At 38.1% G+C, this 27201-nt stretch overlaps 2 protein-coding genes across 7 annotated transcripts; one reads left to right on the plus strand and one right to left on the minus strand.

The window, feature by feature from the left end:
* Window positions 1-2347: 2347 nt before the first annotated feature.
* Window positions 2348-11506, plus strand: LOC125269150 (non-compact myelin associated protein). 2 transcript variants are annotated; one of them, XM_048191940.1, is made up of 4 exons: window positions 2348-2653; window positions 8023-8129; window positions 8838-8922; window positions 10814-11506. In XM_048191940.1, the coding sequence occupies exons 2-4, from the start codon at window positions 8036-8038 to the stop codon at window positions 11088-11090; spliced, it is 456 nt and encodes a 151-aa protein (XP_048047897.1). In that variant the 5' UTR covers window positions 2348-2653; window positions 8023-8035; the 3' UTR covers window positions 11091-11506. The 2 variants fall into 2 exon arrangements, with proteins under 2 accessions (XP_048047897.1, XP_048047896.1); XM_048191939.1 differs by lacking the exon at window positions 2348-2653 and adding an exon at window positions 6034-6058.
* A 2421-nt stretch (window positions 11507-13927) lies between these two features.
* On the minus strand, window positions 13928-26838 carry jade1 (jade family PHD finger 1). 5 transcript variants are annotated; one of them, XM_048191941.1, is made up of 11 exons: window positions 26692-26838; window positions 24771-24854; window positions 22236-22306; window positions 21942-22099; window positions 21619-21803; window positions 21303-21514; window positions 21056-21223; window positions 20836-20952; window positions 19081-19614; window positions 16154-16271; window positions 13928-16054 (listed from the first exon to the last, which is right to left on the minus strand). In XM_048191941.1, the coding sequence occupies exons 2-11, from the start codon at window positions 24817-24819 to the stop codon at window positions 15132-15134; spliced, it is 2535 nt and encodes an 844-aa protein (XP_048047898.1). In that variant the 5' UTR covers window positions 24820-24854; window positions 26692-26838; the 3' UTR covers window positions 13928-15131. The 5 variants fall into 5 exon arrangements, with proteins under 5 accessions (XP_048047898.1, XP_048047902.1, XP_048047899.1 ...); XM_048191945.1 differs by having other exon boundaries at window positions 26688-26806; XM_048191942.1 differs by lacking the exon at window positions 26692-26838 and adding an exon at window positions 26148-26394.
* Between the last annotated feature and the right edge of the window lie 363 nt (window positions 26839-27201).

Genomic DNA, 27201 nt, shown 5'->3' on the forward strand with positions numbered 1-27201 from the left:
TTAGACAAACTTAGGTTTAACTGAAAATGGACAGGGATTTCTATTTCCCAGCATGCTTTTCCCATGGCACTCGAAAGGGAGAGTAAATGCTAAAATTAAATGTTATATAATGTTTTTTGCACAAGTTTAAAGGCAAGGATGATTTAGTAGTGATTAATGTTTTGTTATGCTAATTTAGAGGAGTTTCTGTTAATGTGGGTTTTTGGAGAGTTACCATCATGGTGACAAGTAGCACATGCGGCTTGGTATGAGAACAGGTAAGTAACATTTTTTAAGTTGCACTTGTTCAGTATGTTAACAAATTAAGCTGGCATTTTTTATATTTTCTTATGATTTACGGTGTAAAGTAAATAACTTGTTTGATTGGCAAGAACTCAGAATAAAAAAAGTTTATTAACTAAATGTTTTATGTTAATTGCTATCAAAATGTAAGAGTTAGCTAACTCAGTACTTCAAGTTAGGAGCAATTAACAAGCATGAGCATACATAGAAACTCAGTTTCAACATACAAACTCAAAACTTGATAGTTCTGCTTACTTAAAATTGGGAACATCATAACTCTAAAAATTTGATGTAACTTATTACCTCAAATTTTTTGAGTTAGCCCAACTTGTTCGGGTTTACAGTGTAGCGTGTACGTGTCGCCACAGTCTAGGTAACGCACGAGTCGTATGATCAGCAGAGGAGGTAGGCCTATAAAAATATGATGCTCACAGTTTTCAGGGGAAGGCGATAAAGCATGACAAGTAGGCTGCTATCGTTATGTAGGCTATCACTTTATTATAAATGTACATATCATAAATATGTCATAAAAATGTCAGTGTTTTTGTTAAAAAATCTTTTAGATAACTGACGTTAAGGTAACTACTATTGGCATCAAATTACAGTTTGTTTTGCGAGATGAACTCGACAGGTTGCTCCCTAGAATTACCTGCACATTTGCTTTTTTAACAAGCCGAAGTTTAAAATTTCCTTTAAAAGCCAACATATCTGTAAAATAGTCCCATCAGAGTCATTGTTTATTTTTGCAAAATGAGGAACAACCCATCCCATGACTCAACCTTTGTAAAATACCAATTAATCAATCAAATCAGATGATGCAAGAAGCTGTCAGCGGTGGCCATTATAGAGTTTTGTTTTGTTTGAACTAGATCGAGGCCGAGGACAATGGAGTCCCTTTCTGTAAGTCTCCACTCTCCTCCAGTTGTTTGTGAAAGCTGAGCAGGACCTTTAAAAGTGTTCTTGTTATATAATGATGCCATCTGACAAAAGTTTCCCACAGTGAAAAGAAAAAGAGTGCAAACCGCCAAACACAAGAGCAACATTTTCCCACTGGGACAAACACTATCGGGGACCAAGAAGTTTAGTTACACTTCACAAAAAAGAGACGAGGTAGAGGGACGGAGACAAAAGAACTGTATATGAATAGAATGTGCGAATGTACATTAATATCTGTAATTTCATATCAAACACTGTATCTAAAAGAGGAATGCCAGAAAGTGGCTCTCACCGAGAAAAAAAAGGGGGAAAAAAACACTTTTTTTCTCTTTACAGGTAACTTGATTCCCGCTGTGGCATATGGCCCTGGCTGGCTGGCTGGAAAACCCATAAGTGAAACTCTGTCATGGGATCCCTAGAGGAAGGAATCCCCTTGAAAAAGAACAAACGCCCCCTTTCTTTTATTGACGCATTTCTGTTACAAAACAGGTGTGTGTGAGTGTGTATTGGGATAAAGGGATGAAATATACCCTTTTCTGGGAGTTGCTTTCAAAAAGAAAGAGTTACAAAACACCAAAGTATGACTCATCTTAACACAGATGCTTTATTATGCTGTTCTAGTAATATTAATATTAGTAAATTACGCTTAAATGTAAATGCTAATGAATTAATTATACAGTTCATAAACGCATAACTTTCGAAATTTCTGATCCTTAGAATATGTTAATTGGCTTAAGTGATGCATAAAAACAGGATATTGCATGCATATTAACTTTAAAATGAAAACCATGAGAATCAAAACAACTCTTGATGTTCTGGTAGCTGCTCAAATCAGCTGATTGCAATTGAGTGTTTGTTAAGGATGTACTTGAAGGGAATCTGATTGAATATTTGAATAAGGCTGATAAGACATCATCTGTAAACCACATCAGCTCTCTCTGTGGCCCTTGATTTGCATGGGGACAGCAGGAGTGTTAATACAATCCTATAATGATTTTCTCAGTCGCAGAGAAATTCAATGAGAAATCCTGTCTGTGTGTGTGTGTGTGTGTGTGTTTAATTAAAGGTGAGTAATGACTGAGAACGGAGCATGTGTTGTGAATGTGGCACGCCTTGGGGGCCAGGCCAGACCTGAAAAACCAGCTACCGCTTTCAGTCCAGAGAGCTCTGATATGGCACGTCGTGTCGACCTCTCTGCCAAAGGCTGAAACCATCCCACACTTCTTCACTTTTCAATCACACCTGAAGTTCACTCATTTCACCTGTTCAAACTAACTTCAGACAGGGTTTTCCATTTTGCTTTTCTGTGCCAGCGGCAGTGTGTGCGAGGGAAGGAGCGTGTGGACTATGCTCACTTCAGGCGATTAAAGGAGGGGGAGTGGAAGGATTGATTCTGTGGAGAGAGAAGCTCCACGACAGGGAACTGATCGTACAGGTAAGCCAAATTGCAAGTGAATTTTTTCCTATTATCACTTTTTTTACATTCAATTTTTTTGTGTGATTTGTCTCCTATCATCTTGGGACCTCGCAGAGTCTCTGGCTGCATGCCTCAGGTGTGTGTAGGAAAGTTATTGAGATGGACAGATTGTGTATATTCAAAGCGAGTTGAATAAGTGGCTGTTATTCAACTTACTTTGTCTCTCTGTTGTACAGCGAAAATAGTAGCAAACCAGTCAGCTAAAGTAAACAAACTCATCTCAGTAGGTCAGATCATGTTTCATGGCAGATACGCTAAAACGTAAACTTTTGCTGTTGTTACCTTAAAGTGAGATTTCTACCTGATCTGATCCTTAAAAATGATTTTTGTTAGTGTTACGCAATATATTCAGGTGAATTTAGTCATGCACTGTCAAAAAAGGTATTTCTATTTCAGTCTTTTTACTTCAAAATTTTACATTCAATTCTTTGTAATTATGTAAAACTTTTTAATAACAAGTTACCACATGATGCACTTGAGGTTTTAGCCCTAATACTCTGAGAATCTAATAGTAGTATACAATGTTATGATGTATAATATTTGAAGGCCTGATGTCTTCTTCCTTTGTGTTTGTGACTAACATCTGGTCATATGATAAAGATATTGAACTATTTCTGGTATAGGAACTATCATAGTGTTGTTTTTCCCTTTTTTGAGAGGACCAAGAGGATGTGCTGTTCTGTACATCCTCTGAGAATCTGATAAACACACAATCACTTTTTAAAGTTTCTTTTTGACTTGCTTTTGATGTGATTGCAACCTTAGACTGACATTGCACACAAAGCGCTGGCAGGTCAGTCAATACTTATTGTGTGTTCTGGAACAATACAGAAGGTTCCTGTAAACAGTCAGGCTTCATTTAGATTCAGTTCAAATGTTCTGCTATGTATTTTGAAGTAGTTGTTTTTTGTTTTAGTGAGTAAGGAGTTGGGGATATGTTTAAGAATCCGTCTTCAGGCGGACACATACCTGTAACAGAAGTGATGAATGGGCCATTGTTAAGTCAGGGGAACTGAGGACTGATCTTGTGTGTAAAGGCTGTAGTCAGGGCTGTGACGTGCACTGGAGACCAGACATACGTGAGAACGCACCTGTGATCTAATCATTTTTTTACTGGTTAAATATTGACTCCCCAAATTGATCACATTTATATTCTATTGTGTGTATAATTGATTGTTACACCAAATCAACTGACAGTGACATGCATACCTTTATAAATTTGACCTACGGTTTAACTCATTTAGTTAATAGAATTGGACAAAGACGAGGTTAAGCTTTTTAGTCAGAAGAAATCATAACAGCTTATTTAAAATGAACAAATAAATACATGTAAATCTACAATTATATAGCCAATTATAAGAAATAGGTTAGGCAGAGACTTAAACTTTTGGAACGAGTTATAACCACACCTTTTGCTGACAACAAGTAATTAAAAAGCACTTCAAGGGAAGATATAGAGAGATTAGATATAGATAGAGTTGCTGGTTTCCCCACAGTTTTAAACCTGAGATAAAAAGGGTGTTTTGATTTATACACTCATAATATTTTTTTAAACTACTATTGATAAAAATAATTAATGCAATATGTATAATTACTTTTTTTAAATTAATATAACAACTTTATTTTAGGTCTTTTATTTAAATTTCAACATTTTATGAAACAATACTTTGTCACACTGTCTACTTTATTTATTTATTTTTTTCTGATTTGAGAATAAGCTTGTTTAATTTTTAATTTAATTATTAGCTTCTTGATCCAGAAGTTCTGGTTTGTTCAGCCAATATTTAAACTGTTGAGTTGAATTTAGCAGAAATGTGGCTCTGGCAAGATTCAAGGTTTGTCTTGTTCTGTTCCAGCTGCTCTGTTCATCTCTGAGAGTTTAAAGTGGCTGTAAATTAAATCAAGTGGCACAGGCTGACACTTCAAACCTCAGAGTGTATTATGGTCTGTTTTATGGTGGTGTGAAACCAAGCTCCATACTGATGTCCTGTGATTCACCTTGTAGCTCAGGCAACAGAATTTACAACTATTTGCTGTTCTTTGGTGGTACAGGCGCTGTATTTTTCTTTCCATCAGCTCTGATTGCTTCTGTCAGAAGTACTCATAAGAGCCAGCCTCGAATGTTATGGCCTGTCTGGTACAGAAGAGGCTGTTTTACGAAGTGAGGCTCTGAAAATAGGAGGATGAGCTTGGCAACTGTGTAACTAAAAGCAGGTTATTAGGTGCCTCTAAAAATTTCTATTCTCATCTCAGATCTAGATTATTCTGTTTACTTCCACTTCCTTGAGGTGATAAATAATACATCTGTTGATAAATAACGTCATACAGTGACGAAGAATTACCCATATTAAAATTAATTTATTGATTATTATGTCCATATAATACTAAAACTTTTATTTTTTGCATTTTGTCTAAATGCTACAGGTGAATTCACAACATTATAATATACCATATGAAAAATAGATATTCATTTTGAGATATATACTCCACATATGTATTATAGCTTGTCAAATTTGCCTCTTGGGTGTGAGCAAAAACACGCTGTTTTTGTGTGTCCCTTTAAACGCAAATGAGCTGCTGCTCTCGGCCTGGTTTTAGAAAAGCTTTAAAGGATAAGTCCACTTTTAAATACACTTTTCCTGATAAATTTACTCACCCCCATGTCATCCAAGATGTTCATGTCTTTCTTTCGTCAGTCGAAAAGAAATGAAGGTTTTTGATGAAAACATTCCAGGATTATTCTCCTTACAGTGTATTTCAATGGCTACCAACAGATTGAAGGTCCATATTATAGTTTCAGTGCAGCTTCAAAGGGCTTTAAACGATACCAGATGAGTAATAAGGGTCTTATCTAGCGAAACGATCGGTCATTTTCGAAAAAAATAAAACCGTTTATGCTTTATAAACAAAATATCGCCTTGAACGTACTTTCCGCTTCCGCATTCTTCATAACGTTTACGCTGAATGTCCTACGCCTTCCCTATTCAAGTTACGGAACGAATGCGGCGCCAGTTTCGTTTTTTTCCGTAAGTTGAATAGGGAAGGCGTAGGACATTCAGCGTAAGCGTTATGAAGAATGCGGAAGCGGAAAGTACGTTCAAGGTTATATTTTGTTTATAAAGCATAAACGGTTGTATTTTTTTCGAAAATGACCGATCGTTTTGCTAGATAAGACCCTTATTACTCATCTGGAATCGTTTAAAGCCCTTGAAGCTGCACTGAAACTGTAATATGGACCTTCAACCTGTTGGTAGCCATTGAAATACACTATAAAGGAGAATAATCCTGGAATGTTTTCATCAAAAACCTTAATTTCTTTTCGCCTGATGAGAGAAAGACATGAACATCTTGGATGACATGGGGGTGAGTAAATTTATCAGGAAAAGTGTATTTAAAAGTGGACTACTCCTTTAACAGCTCGCGCAACAACAACAAAGCTGGACAATCTCACGCAGCCAAAATGGCGATAGTCAGTAACAGTGTTCAGCCTTACATTGTTCAAACCGGAGTCGGACACTGATGGAGAGACTCAGGAAGAAGTTACAACTTTTAGAATGAAACTGGACCTTTCTGAATGGTTAGTGGATAAATTTATGTAGTTGCGGTGGAGTTGAATCAACTCATCGTCATGTTAAACTTTTGAATTGACCCTTGTTTGTGAAGCAGTCAGGCGTAAAAAGACGGCATTGGCAACCACACTCTACTACAACAACTCTTCCTCTTCTCTAAAGCAGCCCAACATGGCCTCACCCCCTTTGTCGTGTGTTCCCGGGGGTAGGGTTTATGTAAATTTTGGGGTTTGTGATGTCACCAACCCAGGAAGAAGCTCGATATAGTCCTTACCAGCCATTTGTTGTAGTCCTTAAAAAACGATTTCTATAAAAGAAAATATCTCCCTTTGCATTGAACTTTGAGTGTCGTAACTTTGCAGATGTTGTTTATGCTCAAACAGCAACATTACACATTAACTAAAGTTAAAAAGTGAAATCATAATCAAGGACCCCTTTCTTTAAAAGTGTTAATCTAAATGTAAAAAGAGAGGAAATGAGCATGAACAATATCCATTCTCATCGGATACCTGATAAAAAAATGCCTAATATCATATCTTACTAAAATCTTAATCAGAACAGCCAAATGAATTCAAAATAAAGTGGGGTTTTGGTTCTAATTCACTCAAAAGTCCATTACAGTTAAAAGTGGCACAGAATTAGACAACAGATAAACATATATTTTTTTTTACTGATTTGCTAATTTAGACTAAGACGACCTTGTTCCTCTGGCCTGAATGCTGCTGTGAAGCCCACGCCGTCAGAATGTGTAATAGCCGTTATGAAACTGAAGGTTTTGCATGTTTTGTAGTTGCCGGTCTATTTGAATATAATCAGCAGGTGAAGGATAGACTTTACCTGTGCTGGAAAGTGTGTGAGCATGTAGGAGTGAGAGAGTCTGCTGGATTCACTGTATGAATGCACTTGGATGAGTGATTTGGGGGAAAGGGATGGATTTATGTGTGTGCTGGGTTATTCAGCTTTTTATAGCCAATGCCATTTTCTTTTGAAGCAGCTCTGATTGTATCGTCGAGGATACTCCACAGTCAATTAAATCTAAAACCAACAGCAGCTGTATAATTTTGAGGTTGCGGTGCAGTTCAGTACGTCTGCGATGCACCATAACTGAGAGTTCACCGAGTACAAACCCTTGAAGTAAATCACATTTGTGCTGATTTGGAAAATGGCTCTAATTCATCCCCAGAAACATGCTGAATGGACTGATGAAGCTGGACAGACGGTGCTGCGTTAAGCGATTTAAAAAAAAAAAGGAAGTTGATGGGTTTGAGGTGTTTATTGCTGACAGATATATGGGATAATGATATATACCTCTCTGTCTTTCTTCAACAGATTAACTTAAACCATTTAAACACATAATCACTCTGTCAAGTGCCTACATAAACAGGGACCTGATGTGAAATCCAATCAAATGAAATCTTGGAGGCCATGTAGAATTAGCAGAACATCTAAAAAAGCATAAAACAATATGACCGTTTTGAGACTTTAATGAACAAATAGGTTTCTAAACTAATTAGTAGTTCACTAAACACAATGAATCATGTATTCAGTGTGATTAAAGTCCCCAAAGCAATTTGGACTAATTAATGCTTTGTTTTATTGAAGGCAAACAACCAGAGCTGAAGGCGCTGCACAGGAAGAAAACATTGTGAAATGTTGTTGTTGTTAAAGTAAAATGATAATATCAAATCACTCCTTCCTCGTTTCTGAATTTTAAATTAAAATGTATAAACCAAAATGTCCTTCCTCTTATTTTTTCAGGACAAATCTAAAGATGCAAAGGGCGGCCACAACATCCGTGACCCAATCCACAATAACACAGAACACCACAGCCATCACCAAGTCTAGAGAACAAATCCTCACGCAGAGTAAGTTTCAGATCTGTACACTATGATGAAGTCTGACACCCATGCAAGCGGCTGATGCACCTGCATCAAAAGCCAATAGAAACCATTATAATCAGTGATTCTGTCTGCACTGGATGCACTATTCCAGTGGTTCTCAAACCTGTCCTGGAGTACCACCGCCCCTGCACATTCTGTATGTCTCCCTCATCTATCACAGCCGATTCAACTTATGAGCTCATTACTGCAAGACCTAAAATGGGGGTGTCAGATATAGGGAGACACACAAAATGTGCAGGGGTGGTGGTACTCCAGGACAGGTTTGAGAACCACTGCACTATTCTATTTTTGATGTACTCCACTTGTGCTACTTCTGACAGAAGGGATAAATAGATTTGGAATGTGCAATTTGACGTTGCACACGCTCTTCTCACTGAGATTGAGAAATCTACAAGCATGAACATTGTGAACGCCTCATGTCCTGGAACTTGTTCTGCAACATTTTTTTAAATATTCACATTCAGTATTCTACTATCATTTTCCTCATTTTGCAATCAAATGAAGGCACTTCTCTAAATGTCTTTATTGATGTGCTTACATTTATTTCTTGCAGTTTTGGCTTTATTCATTTTGAGGTTTTCGTTGAATGACTGGAAGGAAATATGTGGTCCTCCCAACTCTTAATGTTCACAATATGTCTAATAAAACATTCCCTGTTTGTTGTGTTCACAGGCTCAGGAGCCATGATAGCTGTTATCGTCATTGGTATAATCATCATTCTCACATTTTTGCTTATAGTCCTCAAGACGTACAACAGGTATGGCAACATTTTGATGTGAACCATAATGAATGAGTTGCATACCACAAAGCGAACAGAACACCTTGTCTACCAAACAATAGCAGGACAATTTTAGGCAGACCTTTTAATGAGGCCTAAAAGTAGATATGACGCAAAACCATTGTTAGACAAAGACACTCTTAAAACGTTCTCAGGGCCGAAAGGAACAGGTTATGAAAGACTTCAGATCTGTTTAATTAAGAGAACTAAATTGATTTATATGGTTTATTATTTTAGGGATCATCAATATTAAAAACAAAAAAATTGACAGATATCGATAAGTAGATAATTTTTTGTTATTGTGCCCAGTAACAAAATAAATGGCCAAAATTCCATACTATTTTGTCTAAATAAATAAGCTAAAATAAAAAGACTAAAAACTAAAATATTTTAAATGCTACAACGAAAAATGCAAATTTGCTAAATATTACATTTAGCAGCATTATTAACTCTTTCCCCATCAGCGTTTTTTTAAAAAGGTTGCCAGTCACCGCTAACATTTATTTTTTTATTTTATTTCTTTTATCATTTCACAAAACATTCATGGCCCCCAGAATATTTTGTTGTATGAATTTCTGAACATGCAATATATCAACAGAAAGAACAGAGCCTCTGCTTAAAAAAAATCGAAATTTTCATAAAAATAAAAACATCATTTTAAACAAAAAGCTGAGGAAAACGTGTTTTTGTCAAAGACTACAACGTGCATAAGCAATGCTTTTATTGCTTTTCTCTGCTTCTTTTTTTCCTGTGTTTGAGATTCTGTATTCTTTCAGATTTGAAGATACATAATAGCGCCCCCTACAGTATAACAGTGAAAACACAGAAAGCTGGAAAATCCCGTTAATGGCAGGGAAGCGTTTTCTCATAAATGAGGGAAAATTCTGTCAGGCGAAAGACTTAAAGGATTAGTCCACTTTTAAATACACTTTTCCTGATAAATTTACTCACCCCCATGTCATCCAATATGTTCATGTCTTTCTTTCGTCAGTCGAAAAGAAATTAAGGTTTTTGAGGAAAACATTCCAGGATTATTCTCCTTACAGTGGATTTCAATGGCTACCAACAGATTGAAGGTCAAAATTATAGTTTCAGTGCAGCTTCAAGGGCTTTAAACGATACCAGATGAGTAATAAGGGTCTTATCTAGCGAATCGATCTGTCATTTTCGAAAAAAATACAACCGTTTATGCTTTATAAACAAAATATTGCCTTGAACGTACTTTCCACTTCCGCATTCTTCATAACGCTTACGCTGAATGTTCTACGTCTTCCCTATTCTACTTACGGAACGAACGCGGCACCAGTTTTGATTTTTTTCGTAACTTGAATAGGGAAGGCGTAGGACATTCAGCGTAAGCGTTATGAAGAATGCGGAAGCGGAAAGTACGTTCAAGGTGATATTTTGTTTATAAAGCATAAACGGTTGTATTTTTTTCGAAAATGACCGATCGATTCGCTAGATAAGACCCTTATTACTCATCTGGTATCGTTTAAAGCCCTTGAAGCTGCACTGAAACTGTAATTTTGACCTTCAACCTGTTGGTAGCCATTGAAATCCACTGTAAGGAGAATAATCCTGGAATGTTTTCCTCAAAAACCTTCATTTCTTTTCGACTGACGAAAGAAAGACATGAACATCTTGGATGACATGGGGGTGAGTAAATTTATCAGGAAAAGTGTATTTAAAAGTGGACTAATCCTTTAAGTTATTTGCGTTTTGAAATATTGATAAATAATAATAAAAAAAACTCCAATTTCGACCAATACCAATATGGTACCCATCCTTACATTTTACTCATCAAATTTTATTCTTTTTGAAAAACATACTTCTATGTATCAATCCATTTTTATAATAATTTCTCTGACAGGAGGACTCATGCAAACAGGATGCTGGCAGGAGGCTCCAGCAAACCACGAAAGAAAGCGTCCTCAACTACTACAAATACAAACCTGGCCATGAGCAACGTGGCTGGGAGCTCAGTCTCTGGAAGCTTTGTGCAGTCCAACACGTCCTCAGAGAATGGGTTCCGCATTCCTCGGGTCGAAGTGGGAAACATGGAGAGGAGTAATGGAGAGCATTTCAGCACCAACAGTGGCTCAACAATTGTGACAGTACATGACATGCCATCAGTAGATAACACATAGCGGAAATCTCTGGACTTACATGTGCAAAGATATTAACATACCAAAATGAACAAAGAACCAATGGAAGAGGCCTGGTCATATCTGAGCACACACCATTCACTGCCCGTTTAGGATCTTATGAAACTTTGAGGACCTTAAAGATTGAAAAGAGCCTGTATATATGATAATGAAGAACTTGAAGAAAACTACAGACAAGTGTCTGATGTGATGTGATTATACTTTTTATTTTTAGCACTGGATTTGGCAATGAAATGTAGGTTAAAACAATGTAGGTTTCTGCCTTGAGCTAAAACGGTTTTCATTAAAAATGAAATTGTGGGAGCCAGTTAGAGATGTTAAGGATGCTACATCAATGTATTACCAGGACATTTGCACTCTAATAGTAAAGTCTCTGATATAAGATTGTTCAAACATTATACTATTTTACTATGCTGTAATATTCAAACCTTACATTTATGCACTTTGCAGACGCTGATCCAAAGCTGTTTAGATTGCATTCAAGGTAGACCGGGGGCAAATGTCGTCATTACTCAAAAACCTTTTGAAATATTTGGATATAATTTTTATGTCAGTAACTTGTATCTGTGTTCTACTTGTTAACAGTCACAATTGTTGTCACAATATTGATTGAAACATTAGAAGTCAAATGTTACATTTGCCCCCACATGATTGCGATTGTAACAGCATATGGGGGCAATTGTAACAACACGTAATACCTTCATATAAATACCAATGACCATAATAAACTCCAAAGAATATGGATATAGTTAAGACTATTTAATATCCATTACATCCATATTATCCAGAACAATTAATTAACTCCCCTTGCTGTTTTCATTGGTCTGAACCTAGGCATGCTGTAAACAGAGAGTGTACAGGGCCTACTCAGTAAAATGGATCCCCAGATTGAGAGGCAAAAACACTTTTCGTGATTTGTAACACAATTGTAACACAATTGCCCCCGACTGTACCACCCCGTGACAAGCTACCCTGCTAGCTAGAAACAACGAAGCTTATGTTTGACAAAGATATCAAATGTTAGACAACAGAATGGTCATCAAAACAAGACAGATTTAAATTCATATGCATTAATGGTTGAGACAGTATGAGGAAAATACTGTAGATGAAAAAAAAAAAATACTTTTATACCTTAAAAATGAGTCTTTGCAGAAAAACTTTACTAAGTATGTTTTAGAAGCTTGTCCTTTGGCATGCAGAGAGGGATCTCCACAGAGCACATGCAAAATGAGTTTCATGGTTCTGTCTCATTTCTGATTGGTGTAATTTGAGCTGTTATAATTGACCCTTCGCAAAGACCCGCCCCCCTTAGTTACTGTTGCTTTGTCATGCCACACAGAGTGAAAAATAGCGGAGCAAAGAGGACACTGACAACAAGTCGACAGACAAGACAGAGCAGGTTACTTATGATATTAAAGCCCCAGCTTTCAAATTGAGTATTTTTTTAAGAAATTCGAACAATAAAAACTATTTTGTGGCTCTTTAATGTGTCGTGACAGATTGCTGTAGTGCCTCAGCTCAAGCGGCTCATGAACCGATCATTTCTTCATAGCCTACTATGAATGAACATCAGAAGGAATGTTGTTTCAAATGTGGAAGTCCAATCTTCTAACTCCTGACTGCTTTGTCGGACAAAATGGCGGATTCGGCGTTATGATTGGTTAGCTCGCTTGTCAATCAAACTCCCGGCGAAGGGCAAAGTCCCTTTAAGACAAGTCATTTCCTCTCGGGCATCCTGGGCATCATGCAACCTCTTTGAATGGGGGGAAAAATCAAATTCTCCAAAACTGTTCGCCAACCTTACGATTAAATTTCATATTTGAAATCACCAATGAAATCTAACAACAACCGGCTCATAAATTTAGTTTCTAAACGCTCAAATCATGACAAAAAAACTGTATTTTTCAGGCTGGATCAAGCTAATGCGCATGCGCAGACCTAAATGCGCGGTGATTCTAACGGCCGCTGTGTGACGCGATGACTTTACCAGTCGGTGATTGGCTCTTATTTAGAAGGCGGGACTTATTCCGCCATTTTGCGCGTTACACTTCCTCCCATTCAAAACAATACGAGTGACACGTCTTGTCTTATTTTAGTCTTTGCGAAGGGTCAATTGACCCGTTACAATTGCCCCCGGTCTCCTATATATTTTGTGTTCACACAATCTGTGAAGCTTGAACCCATCACCTTGATAGTACTAGTGCTATTTTAGGGTTCAAGACCAGAAGGCATTAGAGCATTATCTTGTATGCTGGTGGTAATTACATCTTTAAAAATGCCAGTGTTTCCCGCATTAAACAGCTGTGATGATTGATTTGTCAATAATTTATTGGCTTATTCTTTTCAAGGAGTCAGTTGAAAAGATTCAAACATGTTTGTGAGTTAGCTGTTTGAATCAGAATCAGTGGATCATTTAGAATCATTATGGAGTTTGCAACTGATTACATCACTGAAAAATTAATCATTTATTATAACAGATTTGAAATGAGCCAGGAACCATATGAATATAGTGCACAAAAATTAGGAGCAGTGAGTAGTGAACACACACACTGCAAACCTATTTGAGAATAGAACCCGCAACCTTCAGGTTATCAGTCTGACTCTCTAACCATTAGGCTACAACTGCCCCCTATAGCAAATATAGAATCACTACAATGACAGCATTAAAAGGGAACTAAACTAAACCACTGCTGAGCAACTATCTTTATCGATTCTTTAATAGGTTTAATTGCTGGGGTCACAATGTCTAAGAGGTCATTTTTCCTTAGTCTGGAGCCCTGAAGTACAGGAATGCAGAAAACTTCAGATCTAGACATTTCCAGAAGTAACCTCAAGAAAATTTATTCACAATCTGCAACAAAACTAAAGTATTGCATAAGAATAAAAGAAAAACAAAGAAAAATACAGCAGCGCTCGATTATATAAACATGTAGAAACTTTTTTTTTTCTGTGAACACAGTTATATCAAGCTCTCTGGCTAATGTTCTAGTGCAACATCTTAACGAAAACACTCAGGCACAAATAAACCTTTTCTCAAGGAGATCAACTCACATTTTGCATGAGAAGAGACATTTACAGCTATAAAGAAAAGATGCAAGAACACATACTTTGAGTACTGCTCCAAGGCAACCATGTCAAGAAGATCAGTTCTTTCAACACAAGTGTCTTCATTAGAACTATGATAGTGTCTTGTGTTATTGTTTAATATCAAGTGCAAAAGTAAATTCAAAGTAATGGATACTGGAAGTAAATGACTGTTAAAAGCCTTCCTGAACAGAGCTGTCAATAGCATACATTATACGTGTCAATTTCATCATACTGATTGTGGATCTGTCTGTCTGGATCTACAGTGTCCATCTATTGCTGAAGAATATGGTTAACAGAAAGAGTTGTTTTTTTATTTGTATTTTTCTGGAAAGAAGAGTACATATAAGGCATTGACCTGTTACACACTCAGTTTGTCTGAAAAAAGAAAGACATAACACTATAAATTAAGTACAAATATAAGCAGATTTTACCTGAGAAGGAAAAGGTGCCACAGGTTAAGTATGGCACATATCACATACACAACATGATGGCCTTTTAAGTTAGCTAAATACTGAGAAATAAATTATAAAGTCTTTCCTAAATTTTGGACACTGGTTAGACTGTTGTGGTCAGTTATTTTTTTTAAACAGTTAAGTGCTCAGTTAAGTGCAGTAATTCTGTGGGACTTAAGACAGTTGGGCTGTACTGGCTTAGTTTCGCGCTGGTACCATCCTCACAAGTGCTCATAACTCATCTATGAATTGTGCCAGTTAATTTCACCTGATTTGTTTAATTCATTATTACAAAGATATTTTTCTTCTTCATCAGCCAATCGTTTGGTCTTTGAAAACTCTCCGCATTTGTTTTTTAACATACACACAAAAAATAGTTTCAGCAACATCAGAAAATTACAGAATAGAAAAATAAATATTCCACCTGTTCACCTTTCATTGAAAAGCAAATGAAGAGGACAAAAATAATATTTTTGGACACATTTTATGATGCGAGTACTCCACGTTGGATCACGTCCGAACCGTAACGTCTAGTTATAGGGCTTCGAAGTCTATGGGTGTGACACCTCTTGCCCTGCTCTGACTGGCCAAGATCAGACTCTTCCACGTGGCTTCGATTCTCACTTCCTGTCCGCAGCCGGGTCCTAATTTGAGGGGAGGAGGAGGCGGCGGCGGCGGGACTTGTATTAAAAGCTTTTAAGGAAGAATTTTGGTCCACCGTGTCGTTTCTGTCCTGCACATCTTTCCCTGCTGATGTTCTCTCACTCCGTTTGGGGATTCTGAAACTGCCCCAGTTTTTCAGATGCCGCTTAGTTGTTCCATTTGGCACTAATTTTCCCTGATGTTGGCTTGCGTTCGCCTTCCTCGGTGATCCGTTATACGTGGTCGGAGCAGTGACTACAGAACTAGAAGTGGTTTTGCTGTGAGACAGCAACAATCTTTCATCCATGTTGTCGTGCTCAGTCTTATTCTTCAGCGTGTCCTCAATAGGCTTCGACTGTCTCAGTTTGTCTTTGATGGACACCTGTTCCCACAGCTTGTTCCTCCTCCTGTCCTCCAGGGGGCACTCGCCCTCCTCATCTCTTCTATGAGATTCACCACCTCTCGGCCTGCCCTCCGAACGTTTCGCTGTAGCCGACTCCGCCGTCTCATTTCTCTGAATTTTACAAGCTCCAGAGCCTGAATCAATGACCCCAGAACTGACCAGGCTGTTCAGTCTGGGCATCTTAGCAGGCTTGTCTGCTTCGATATGCCTTGAGACTCTATAAGGGTTGCTCCCCTTCTCAGTGGAGCCCAGGGTGCTGTTCTGCCCACAGTGACCCTTTAGAGGTTGGGGGGACGCAGGCACGGGTGGCGCTGTTCGAAAGTAAAACATGGCCTCCTCCAAACGTCTAGTAGAGGATATACCTGACCAGGAGAGAAAAAGGAAGAGGTAATGGTTAAAAAGGAGAAAAAAAACAATATGACGGATCCTCCTCAAGTGAGTGCAGTAAGCATCATACTAACCTGCGATCCGTCCCTGCTCAAGCAGCCTGACGTGGTGATGAAAGATCTGTTCCTGCACTCGGCATAAGGTCCGTTTAATCCTCTCCCGACGGCTGACCATGTACGTCAAATTACGCACCTGAACACATATATATACATAAGACATATGAAATCTACAAAAAAAAAAAAAAACTAAAAAAAAAACCTAAAAAGTTTTTTAAAAGGGACAGTTCACCCAAAAATTTAAATTGTCATCATTTGCCCACCATTTCATTCCAAATCCATTAATTTTTCATTCATCTTAAAAGCACAAATAAAGATATTTCTGATTTTCTTCTTGACACGAGAGAACCTATGAGGTTTTTTTCTCACGTGTCAAGCAAGCATAGATGAGCTTCCATATTCGATGTGCTCTATACATGCATTTTCACCACAGGAACCTTCCCCGGGAACTAAGGACTTTGGGGTGGCACTTGGTGTGTTTCGACCGCAGGGACCAGGGTCTAAATGAAATTACGGGTAAAAATTTCCCCCTCAGAAAGTCCCTGCTCACGAGGTAGTACTTTTTCAAAGTTCCGTAACTTTCGGGGATGAGACTTGGGTGCTGAACATGCTGACTGGTTGAGTTCACACAGCATTTTATTTCAACCACCATTTTTAAAAGTCTATTGCGGTGCGTGCAGTAAGAGTTGTCTGCTATTCTGCTAGGTCGACCGATGTACCGACAACAAGGTTCAGTCTTTATTAAGATTATGTATGCGGTGGATGAAATCCAGCGGGAACTGGAAATTTGCACACAGTTCTACGTCATCATTCTTAATCTTCAAGGTACTATAGCCCGTAATAGAAACGCAGACAGCAACAGGTCTAGGGGGAAAAGTTCCAGTGGAAAAGTGGCTTATGTATGTGCTTTGATCCAGGGGTTCCCAACCACATTCCTGGAGGCCCCCCAACACTGCACGTTTTCCATGTCTCCTTAATCAAATCAAACACACCTGATTCAGATCATCAGCTTATTAGTAGAGACTCCAAGACCAAAGGAGATACAAAATATGCAGTGTTGGGGGGCCTCCAGGAAAGTGGTTGGGAACCACTGCTTTGATCTATATTTATTTACATTATGAACAAAAGCCTAAATGAAATCTGTTCATCATGTAAAGCAACTGCATCTCTTGTGTTAAACCACTTGATTCATTTGGATTACTTTTATGATGTAACTTTTTAATGCATTAAAGCATGGACATCAGTGGATGGACAAAAATGATGAGAAATTTACATGAATGGGTTTGCAAAGACATGAGGGTGTGAGGAGTCAGTTTCCTTACATGGAAGACATGCTCTCCTCATAAGAAACCAGAGGCTTATGGGTAAATGCCACATTAAAGAATGTTCTGAGTTGAAGGTAAGCTCTATCGAAAACATTTATAGTTGAAAAAACAACAACAAGCGGCCAACATTTCAGAGGGTTTCAAAGCAAAATGGTGAAGCATGTGCTCAAAAGCACTGACATCAACTGCTCTGTAAAAATGGTTTATTATTTGTCTAAATCTTTCTTCCGGGAATAGTTCTTGTGGTTGGAGTTCACAGTTATTGCACATTTCCTTCTGGTATCTTACTTTCAGACAAATAATTAAAATGCTTCCACTTCTACTGTTGTTTTACCCCATCCATTTAAAAATAGGGGTTATTGTGTAATTTCTCCATTTGCGTATACTATTTTTATTGTCTAAAGGTAAAGATACAGGTGTGATAATGACTGTGGTGTGACAGAATGAAACAAGGACAGAAATAATGTAAAATGTTAGTGATAAAACTAATTTAATAACTTGATAAAATATGAACTACACTGAAATATCTGCAACTCACTAACTGTAATTGAAATCATCAAGGAAGGGCAGAGATCAGATCCTGCTGTCTAAGGCTGCGTTTACACTGGCACAGACTTTTTGCTCACATCTGACACAGATCGGAATTAGCTGCACACGTGTAAACACAAAAATCCGATATGAGCCACTTCCAAATGTGGTTTTAAATCTATGGACATGCGACCTACGTCTAAACACGCATATCCGATTCCCCTTGGAACTCCAAGCCACCACACGGCGAGGGCGACACGTTTGCTTACTAAAAGGTAACTTTCATGTTGTATTATGAAGCAGACGTGCCTGTATGCAGTCACACTAAAAATCTGCAGCTTCATTATTGAGGTGGGAATTTTATGTCTATATTTTTTCTAGAAAGAAATTGCACCCGCTGGGCGCACACACACACAGCAGCTGAATTTCAACCTCTGCCCGGTTAATTTAAAAGAGCCCACCGTGTTGTTTTTTGTTTGTTTTTCTTAATGAACTAAAAGCTTCACTGGGTATGCTACTCTCGCGCACGCTCTCTTTCCCTCCCTACCTCGCTCTCTCTTTATCATTCATATAAATATAACCGTACCTGCTACTTTATTTCACTTCAGAATTATAGATATAACGATCGTAGATAAAATAACAAACACAAATTACCTTTATTTTCAGGTCTATATCCGTTCAGTTAGATTTCGCGCTGCAAAACATCCATGACACTGACAGCTGTTAACTTATCCATTCTGGCAGGTAATCATGGCCACTCGGACGTGAAATATATAAATAATTTTAATAGCACGGCCATTCAAACCTGAGGGTCTAACATGTGCATAATTAAGCTATGAATGACAATCATTTTGGGCGGGAATTAACGTAAACACAGATATCGGATACCAGTCGCGTCTAAAGTGAATGTAAACACACTGGCCAAAAAAAATTGGCCATGGATATGGCCAAAATCGGATATGGTCAAAAGATTGGATCTGTGCATTAAGATTTGCAGTGTAAATGCAGCCTAACTGTCCTGGCTGCTGCTGTCTTCCCTCATACTGATCTAAGCCCATTTTGGAGGTGGTAATGTGGCTCTGCAAAACGTACCCTCTCTAGATCCTGCCGTAAATGCGTGAAGAGGCGAAGTCTCCGCAAAAGCACTTCCTGTTCGCGCCGGGCAAGGCTATCTTCTTCCTCTTTCTTCGGCATAATAAGCGGCTGGTTAAAGTTCACCTTCCTTTTCAACTTCCAGTATTGGAACAAGAAGTCCACCATCTCCAGGGGTAACTGCAGGTGCTCGGCAACTTCATCAGCGGCAACAAAGCGATAGAATTCGTCCTCGAGCTGTTGGACTCGAAGCTTACGCTCACTGAGTCTGGTCTCTTCAGGGTTTTGAGCGAGTCTGGGCTGTGAAGAGGACGAGATGTCTGCTCCCCTATTTCTCCCTCTTTCTTCGCTGGTCTGGACCTTCACTGGTCTGTCATCATCCCCCTCTTCCTCATTCCAGTCCATGCCTGAGTGCTTGGGACAAAAGGATTTGAACTTGACTTCATCTGCCTCCGTGAGGATCGTGTTCATCTTCAACCCACAATGCAGACCGCAGGTCACATGGAACGCCACACGGCAACTTTTGGCAGAACACTAGGGGGATTTGGAAAGAGAAGATGTCAGGATTAAACCGCAGAAGTTGGGAGGAATGTGAAGCAGAAGAAAAGATTTCTGATAACTTAACAAAATTCTACATTTAAAGCCATGTTCAGTATTTTTTGTTCATGTTGTGCTGGCCAACATGGCAGTCATAGTAAATTGAAAATGACATCTAGTTGCAAGGATATAACATCTTGTAAAAATAAAATTTTTTAAGTCACCAAAGCCACTGCAGAATGTGATATTGACCAGTTATTGTTTTTGTTAACTGAAATAAAGCTGTAATAAAATATAAATATTCGATGATGAGCTTAAATAGATACATTAGAAATGCTGAAATAAATTAAGTTGAAATACAAAAATAACTAAAGCTAAAACTGAAATAAAATAAAATTAAAGCTCAATAGAAATATAAAAAGTATGAAAATGACAAAAGCATTACAAAATTACTAAAACTAAAATGAAAATTCAAAATATAAAAATAAAATGAACAATACCAAATACTATAAATACATAAATAATCCTAAAATAACACTGCAGTCAACCATTATTAATTTATTCTGCAAGTGAAAGTGTCCAACAACTGAGTAATATTCATCTGGTCATGTGATCTCAACATTTCGGCCCCTATCAGGTGACTCACTCCATGTTAAATTAAACAGCTTTTATTAGGATACTGATATAACCACATCTCACATGAATGTACATAATTTCAAAGATTTAACAAAAGTACAATTAATTTTTTTATGTGTAAACTTTTTATTAAAATAAAAATTACTTAGCGCTTTAACTTTCAATTATTGATGTTATTAATTGATAGATAAATTAGAAATGCTGAAATAAATTAAGTTGAAATACTAAAATAAACTAAAGCTAAAACTGAAATAAAATAAAATTAAAGCTCAATAGAAATATAAAAAGCACGAAAATGACAAAAGCATTACAAAATTACTAAAACTAAAATGAAAATTCAAAATATAAAAATAAAATTAACAATACATAAATAATCCTGTGTAAACTTTTTATTAAAATAAAAATTACTTAGCGCTTTAACTTTCAATTATTGATGTTATCAAATGATATTTTAATTTTCCAGCACTCAAATTAAGATTTTGGTGAGAAGATATTCAGGTTTAAAATGCACTTTGGACCTTCTGGCAGGTTCTGAACATCTGCATGAATAGCATAAAAAGAGATAAAATCAGCACTCTGTACCTGAATACAAGCTCCTGTTTTCTCTTTACACAGACAACATATTAGAGCCCATCTGTTGCTGGGTATTTGAGACACATTAGTGATAGGCTCCATCTTCTCAGGGTTACCAATGCTTACCTACAGATAAAGAGCACACAACAAAGTCAAGTCTGAGCTCACATTCTACTCTTCTGGGTCATTAACACAAGCACTTTAAATCTTAATTTGTGCATGTCCTTACTTCTGGTATCCAGAGAGCACAGCTGACGTGGACCCACTTGGTCCCACTGCGGGTGGGTTTCATCGCTCCGCCTTTTTTAGGACAGAGATGGCATTTTGGAAAGATGCCCAGCGCACAGGTACGGCAAAGCCAGCTGCCCTCGGGAACTTTCAGTATCCCGTAACACGCCTGTGGGGAGGAACATTGTTATGTAATTCATATGTGCTTGCACATGCTTTCAAACACTCAGGTGCACAAACACACACACCTGATGAACACAGATGTTGCACTTGTCACAGAACACCATTTCGTTGCCGTCCTCGCCATCAGGGGACTGACAGACGTCACACACCACGTCCTCATCATACTCGATGCCAAGCCCCTCCTCTGTTTCCATGGCGTGGTTCATGTTGTCATAACAACGGCGCTCAAACTCCTCCATGACACGCTCCATTGTCAGCTCATCCAGGAGTTGCATGCCTACAGGCAAATCAGTTAGCCTGACTTGACATTTGTTTCCACGGCGTGCAAGAAATTTGAGTGCATAATGGGTAAAATGAAAACTCCAGACTGGATATGCTCACCCATCTTACTGAACTCCTCATTAGCGATCTGCAGCCAAGCTACATCCTCCTCATTCAAGTCATAACGACACATGCCATCAGCTAGCGTCTGAATACCCACGTACCCCAGCATCGATGACTCAGATGAGCGAATCAGCTTCTTCGGCCTGATGAATAGAGGAGCAGGGCTTTTCTCAGCTACAGTGCTGTGGTTAAAAAAAAGAAAAACATTACACACATAATTAGATTTCATTTTTTTTTAATTAATAGATTTAGACTTAATGGCAACAACTAAATAAGAATAGTTTGACAGGTAAAAGAAAAGAAAAAAAAAAACCTCATACCGCACTGAACACTGCGGTATGGACTCAGGACTGACGGGGACTTGAACCCCTTTCTCCCATTCCTGTCGCCAGGGATCAGCCAGCTCATAATAATCCTCTGGATTCAGCTGGTAAGAATCGTGCAGTTTCATAGCGGTGATCAGGTCTGTCCTGAACACCTGGAGGAGAGAGAAAAGAGGTGTTGCATGAAAAGATTTGTGTTGTGACTGAGCAACAAATCTCTACAACATTCTCCTCTTTATCTGTTAGGGTCGTTTATGAGGCAGTATTTGAGTGCGAGACAGTCCTGCATACCTCTGAGGGTCTCTTTCCATTCTGTTTCCTGTGCTTGGAATTGGAGTGCTGAGACCAGGACGTGGAGATACCTGAAAGAGACAGAATGAACCTCATTGGTTATGCAGCACATTTGAGCTTCCGGAAGAGGTTTGTTCTCGTGCATCATTCATGTTTGGTCGAGCTTCTGTTGTGTTCACTGATCAACGTTTATATGTCAGTAAAAGCCCAAATTAAATCTGTTCATCATGAAAAGCAATCGAGTCACTTGAGAAAATTTAGACTAAACCGCTCAATTCATATGGATTCGTTTTACAATCTCTTTATGAACTTTTTGAAGAATCAAAGATCAAGTTGCAAAGGCAGTCTATGGAAGGACAGAATGCTGTCAGATTTCATCAAAAAGATCTTCATGTGTTTCGAAGATGAACGAAAGTCTTAAGGGTTTGGAACGACATGAGGGAGAGTACTTAAAGAGATAGTTCAACCAAAAATGAAAATTATCCCATGATTTTCTCACCCTCAAGCCATCCTACATGAAGGTGTATATGTCTATCTTCTTTTAGACTAACACAATCAGAGATATATTTAGAAATATTCTGGGTCGACCAGCTTTATAATAATGGTATTGAATGGGGTGCCTGTTTTGAAGGCTCAAAAAAAAAAAAAAAAAAAAAAAAAAAAAAGCATCCATCCATCATAAATATAATCTATACGGCTCCAGGGGGGTTAATAAAGGCCTTCTGAAGTGAAGAAATGGGTTTTTGTAAGAAAAAATATCCATATTTAAAACTTTATTAAACATAATAACCAGTTTCCAGCAGGCAGCCATATGCATCGATTTGCATCGACTAGCCCCTAACCCGACGGATGACAAACGTGGAATCTCAGAGTACAGAGAAGTCTAAAACAAGAAACTTTAAAGAGAAATGTCAGAGGATTTCGGTATAAGAGAGAGGAGTATGCGTACGCTCATCTGGCTAGTTATTTTAATTTGTAAAGTTTTAAATATGGATATTTTTCCTCACAAAAACCCATCGTTTTGCTTCAGAAAGCCTTTATTAACCCCCAGAGCCTTATGGATTACATTTATGATAGATGGATGTATTTTGGGATTCAAAACAGGCCCCCCGTTCACTACCATTACAAAGCTTGGAAGAGCCAGGATATTTTTAAATGCATCTCGGAATGTGTTCATCTGAAAGAAGATAGTCATGTACACCTAGGATGGATTGAGGGTGAGTAAATCATGGGATAATTTTCATTTTTGGGTGAGCTATCCCTTTAATGACAGAAGTTTTAATTCTGGGGTGAACTAACCCTTAAAAAAGACCAAATTCAATAAACACCTTATTGATGATACATACTATGTACAGGCAAGCACAAGAAGAACCCAGAATATAAACAGAACACACAGATTCTCATTAAGCGTTGTCCACAGAAAACCCTTAACCATTTAACACATTGCGTTCAAAATGTATATAGTATTCATCATCATTAAGGTGTATACTGTATTTGGACTTTTAATATCACTGTTTTAGTACATTAAGGCACTTGGATCACTGGTGCCCATAACTTGAATTTTATTTACATCTTTTTGTTTTTCTTCTTTTGAGATGGAAAATTGGCAGGCCTGTAATGCATTTCTCTGGATGTTTTGCCCGCCTGGTCTCCATGCCAGTCACTTGACTGAAAACTATGAATAATGATCATTTTAATTTCAGCAACTGGCAGTATTAGTTTTACATAAGGAGAGGGATTATGCTGGGGCTATAGCTAAAGGGCTAAATGGTAAAATATCTCTTCTATTGTGACATATCTCCAAGTGAAACAGCTTCTTAAACAAGAAAAAAAAGAGTAGACTTGATTTTGTCCATCTGCAATTGATTGGACCATCGTTGTTTGCTAATTACTTCAATGTCACATCTGACAGGTTGCTATTGTCCAGCGCACACATCATAAGAGAAACGATGTTGAGATGGAGGGGACGTTTTGGTAAGATTACAAGGGCACATCAATTATAAAGAAAAATAACGATCAGCACGGATAAATTATTTAAAATAAACACTGCAAAAAAAGTAAACCAATCAAAGCTATCATGAGGCGAGGAGTGAGGAAGCTTCTAGAGGAGCTGAGAGTGTACACAGGTGTATCCTATGCAAAAGTGTTTCTTATGAAAAACCTGACACACGTATAAATACCCCACCCCTCCTTCACATCTGTCACAATAATTTTATGTTTTACCTTGCAATCTCACATATTTCAACAGGGCATTATTAATCAATATTTATTATATATTTTTTAGTAACAATAGTTCAAAAACATAAGTGCAGATCCCTTGAGTGCAGCTGATGATGCTTTGAAAAGAATATTCCAATACACAAATAAGAATTCCTTCAATTCTTCCATCCTCATTTTCTTTTCTTGCACCCTTCCCTCGCATCCCAGTGGGGGAGGGTGTGAGATGCGAGGAAAGGAAAAGAGGATGCACAAAATAAGAAATTAAAATCACCCAAGGTTTCTCTAGGCAAGTTGGTACTAGAATATACTACTTACTTCCATTGTCCGAGTCCTCACTGGTGCTTGGGACACGGCTTCGCTTCATTATCAGCTGCCGTGGCCTTCAAGTGATGCAGAAATCTGCAGAGGTTGATCAAACATTAGCAGAACATTCCTGAAAACTGATCCTGCAGAGATCACTGCTGAGTGTGCTTCCCCCAGCCAGCCACAACTTGGCACACTGAAGCCAGCAGAGACAGGCAGATTCAGAGTTGAATGAGACTCAACAAACATAACTCAAATTAAAGGCTGTTAAAACACACTTTATGTAACTCCATCTCAGCCTATTGTGCTTAAGCTTATTCCTTTATAAAGTGTTAACAGTGTGGCGCTATACAACCGTTGCTGTTTTTGGTTGAGCATCTTGACATGACAACAACATGATCGGTTCAACCAATACCGTGGGTCTGAGGGCGGGACTATCTGTTGAACCGACCAATTGCAATTGGCAAACTGGGGTGCATACATTAAATTTTACACACTTCACCTTAAAATTTAGGTTATTCTGCTCTGATATGACGTTAGATATCGGTTTAAAACATAATAAACAAATGTAATTTGTCAAATGTCGCATAGAGAGGTCAAATCACATCTAACAGCAACTCGAAAATAAAAAAAAAACGGACCTATTAGACTTATATCAGCTTTATCTATATATTCAATTAAAAGCCAATCCTTTTTTTAAACTATCCGATGCACCGTCTGTCACGTTTCTGTGCAATGCACACGTCTGAACGTCATAAACAACAACAGCAGACCAACAGCCCAGTTTCACTGACCAATAAACTAAATCCTTTCATATTCATGCACTTTCCAACTTTAGACACAGACTGAACATCTAACCAGCCAACACAGTTACTTTTCATAAACCTACATAAACAACAAATGAAATGGTGTTTTAACGTATGAATATATTCATGCGGCTAACTCATTTATAAAAACATTGAAAATGGTTTAGATCTGCCAAACTTGCGTTTACATGAATTTAACCAAACTGCATACGGCAGAACGTCTCTCACTCCATATAAACAGCAGTTGAGTTCACGCAGTGCAAACGCTCCATGTGACGCTGCTGACAGGCCACGCCTCTTGACGTCACATAGCTGTTCGTTTTAATGCCAGTGAGAAATGGAAAACAAAACTATTATTATTTATGTTTTTCCACTGAATACAAATTAGTTTTACATTGTTTAATACACATACGATCTTATGATCAACGCTGGTATCTTTAAACCCCAACCTATGGTATCAACAACAAACAAATGTGTCGCTGAATTCGATCGATCAGAAAACCAAGTTTTATTGCACAACCAGATAAATTTGGCTGATTTAACTTCTTACGCTAATTCTACAGAAAAGTTGAATATTTTCTACCGTTATTTTCCCAACATCATGGCAGAGATGAATCCGGACCAACCCAGACCGTTGCATGCGGGATAAATATCAAACATCCCTCTGAAACTTACTCATAATTCATTTATAAACTAAAACTGCAAGACATGGGCATGCGTTTGATGCTATTTGCTGGTTCAATACCAAAACTTTTAGGCTAAATAACAAGCCGCACAGTCAGGCCAGGACGCGCGCGCCTAACTTACGATATGACGTTTGGACACACACACATACATGCGCGCGCACGGCCAGCAGCTACGCGATTCCAAGTAACTGCCAAATATCAAAGAAAACCACACCATTAACTTATAGAAATTAATCAGGAGGCCAAATGCATGTAAACATTTATTTAGGGCATCGTCTGCTGCACCTCAACTTAATCTTTTGGCGCCATTTTAATTACGTGCTACATTTGCACCGGACCATCTGCATGAAGAGCTCGCTGAAATCCTGGAGAACATTTGCGCGTCCCTCCCTGTAAAACATATATACTACATCACAGCCCAAAAAAATGTAGTGTACCTACAAAATAAGATATTCTTGATCCTGCGCTGGCGTTTCTATGTGGCGCTTGTTCAGAGTTTGTGTAGTCGCCTCTCCTCCACCCCACACACACAAACACATGCAGGTTACGTATGCGCGTTTCTACTGCTGTATTCCTCAAGCTCCTGCAGGGGGAGCTGGTGCACACTCGCGCGCGCGCGCGCACACACACACACACACACACACACACACACACACACGATTATCATCATGACTTCCATTTCAGCTGTTTCATAATAACCAAATCTGTTTTGTTTGGAGACAATGAAGGGATTTTTGTAAAGCTCAGGTTAAAAAACACTATTCACAATTTAATATGAATCCATAGGAAACCTGTGTCAATAAATAAAGATTTAATATTTTGTCATTCAAAAATTCAAAAAAGTTGGTCTAATAATGTAATACTTTTTAAATATCGGTCAAATCTAATTAATCACAATTACAAAACTATGAATTTATTCAAGGATTAGTTCACTTTTAAATAAAATTTTCC

The sequence above is a fragment of the Megalobrama amblycephala genome, linkage group LG5 (genome assembly GCF_018812025.1).
Source record: "Megalobrama amblycephala isolate DHTTF-2021 linkage group LG5, ASM1881202v1, whole genome shotgun sequence".
NCBI lineage: Eukaryota > Metazoa > Chordata > Actinopteri > Cypriniformes > Xenocyprididae > Megalobrama > Megalobrama amblycephala.

Bases quoted from the DNA above. Each gene is read 5' to 3' on its own strand.
- LOC125269150 (XM_048191939.1), top strand. The intron at 8,130-8,837 runs GTAAGTTTCAGA...TTGTGTTCACAG, and splicing joins AGAACAAATCCTCACGCAGA to GCTCAGGAGCCATGATAGCT. The intron at 8,923-10,813 runs GTATGGCAACAT...TTTCTCTGACAG, and splicing joins GTCCTCAAGACGTACAACAG to GAGGACTCATGCAAACAGGA.
- jade1 (XM_048191941.1), bottom strand. From the start codon at position 24,819: ATGAAGCGAAGCCGTGTCCCAAGCACCAGTGAGGACTCGGACAATGGA. The intron at 22,307-24,770 runs GTAAGTAGTATA...TGTCTCTTTCAG, and splicing joins TGAGGACTCGGACAATGGAA to GTATCTCCACGTCCTGGTCT. The intron at 16,055-16,153 runs GTTAGTATGATG...TCTCCTGGTCAG, and splicing joins TGAGCAGGGACGGATCGCAG to GTATATCCTCTACTAGACGT.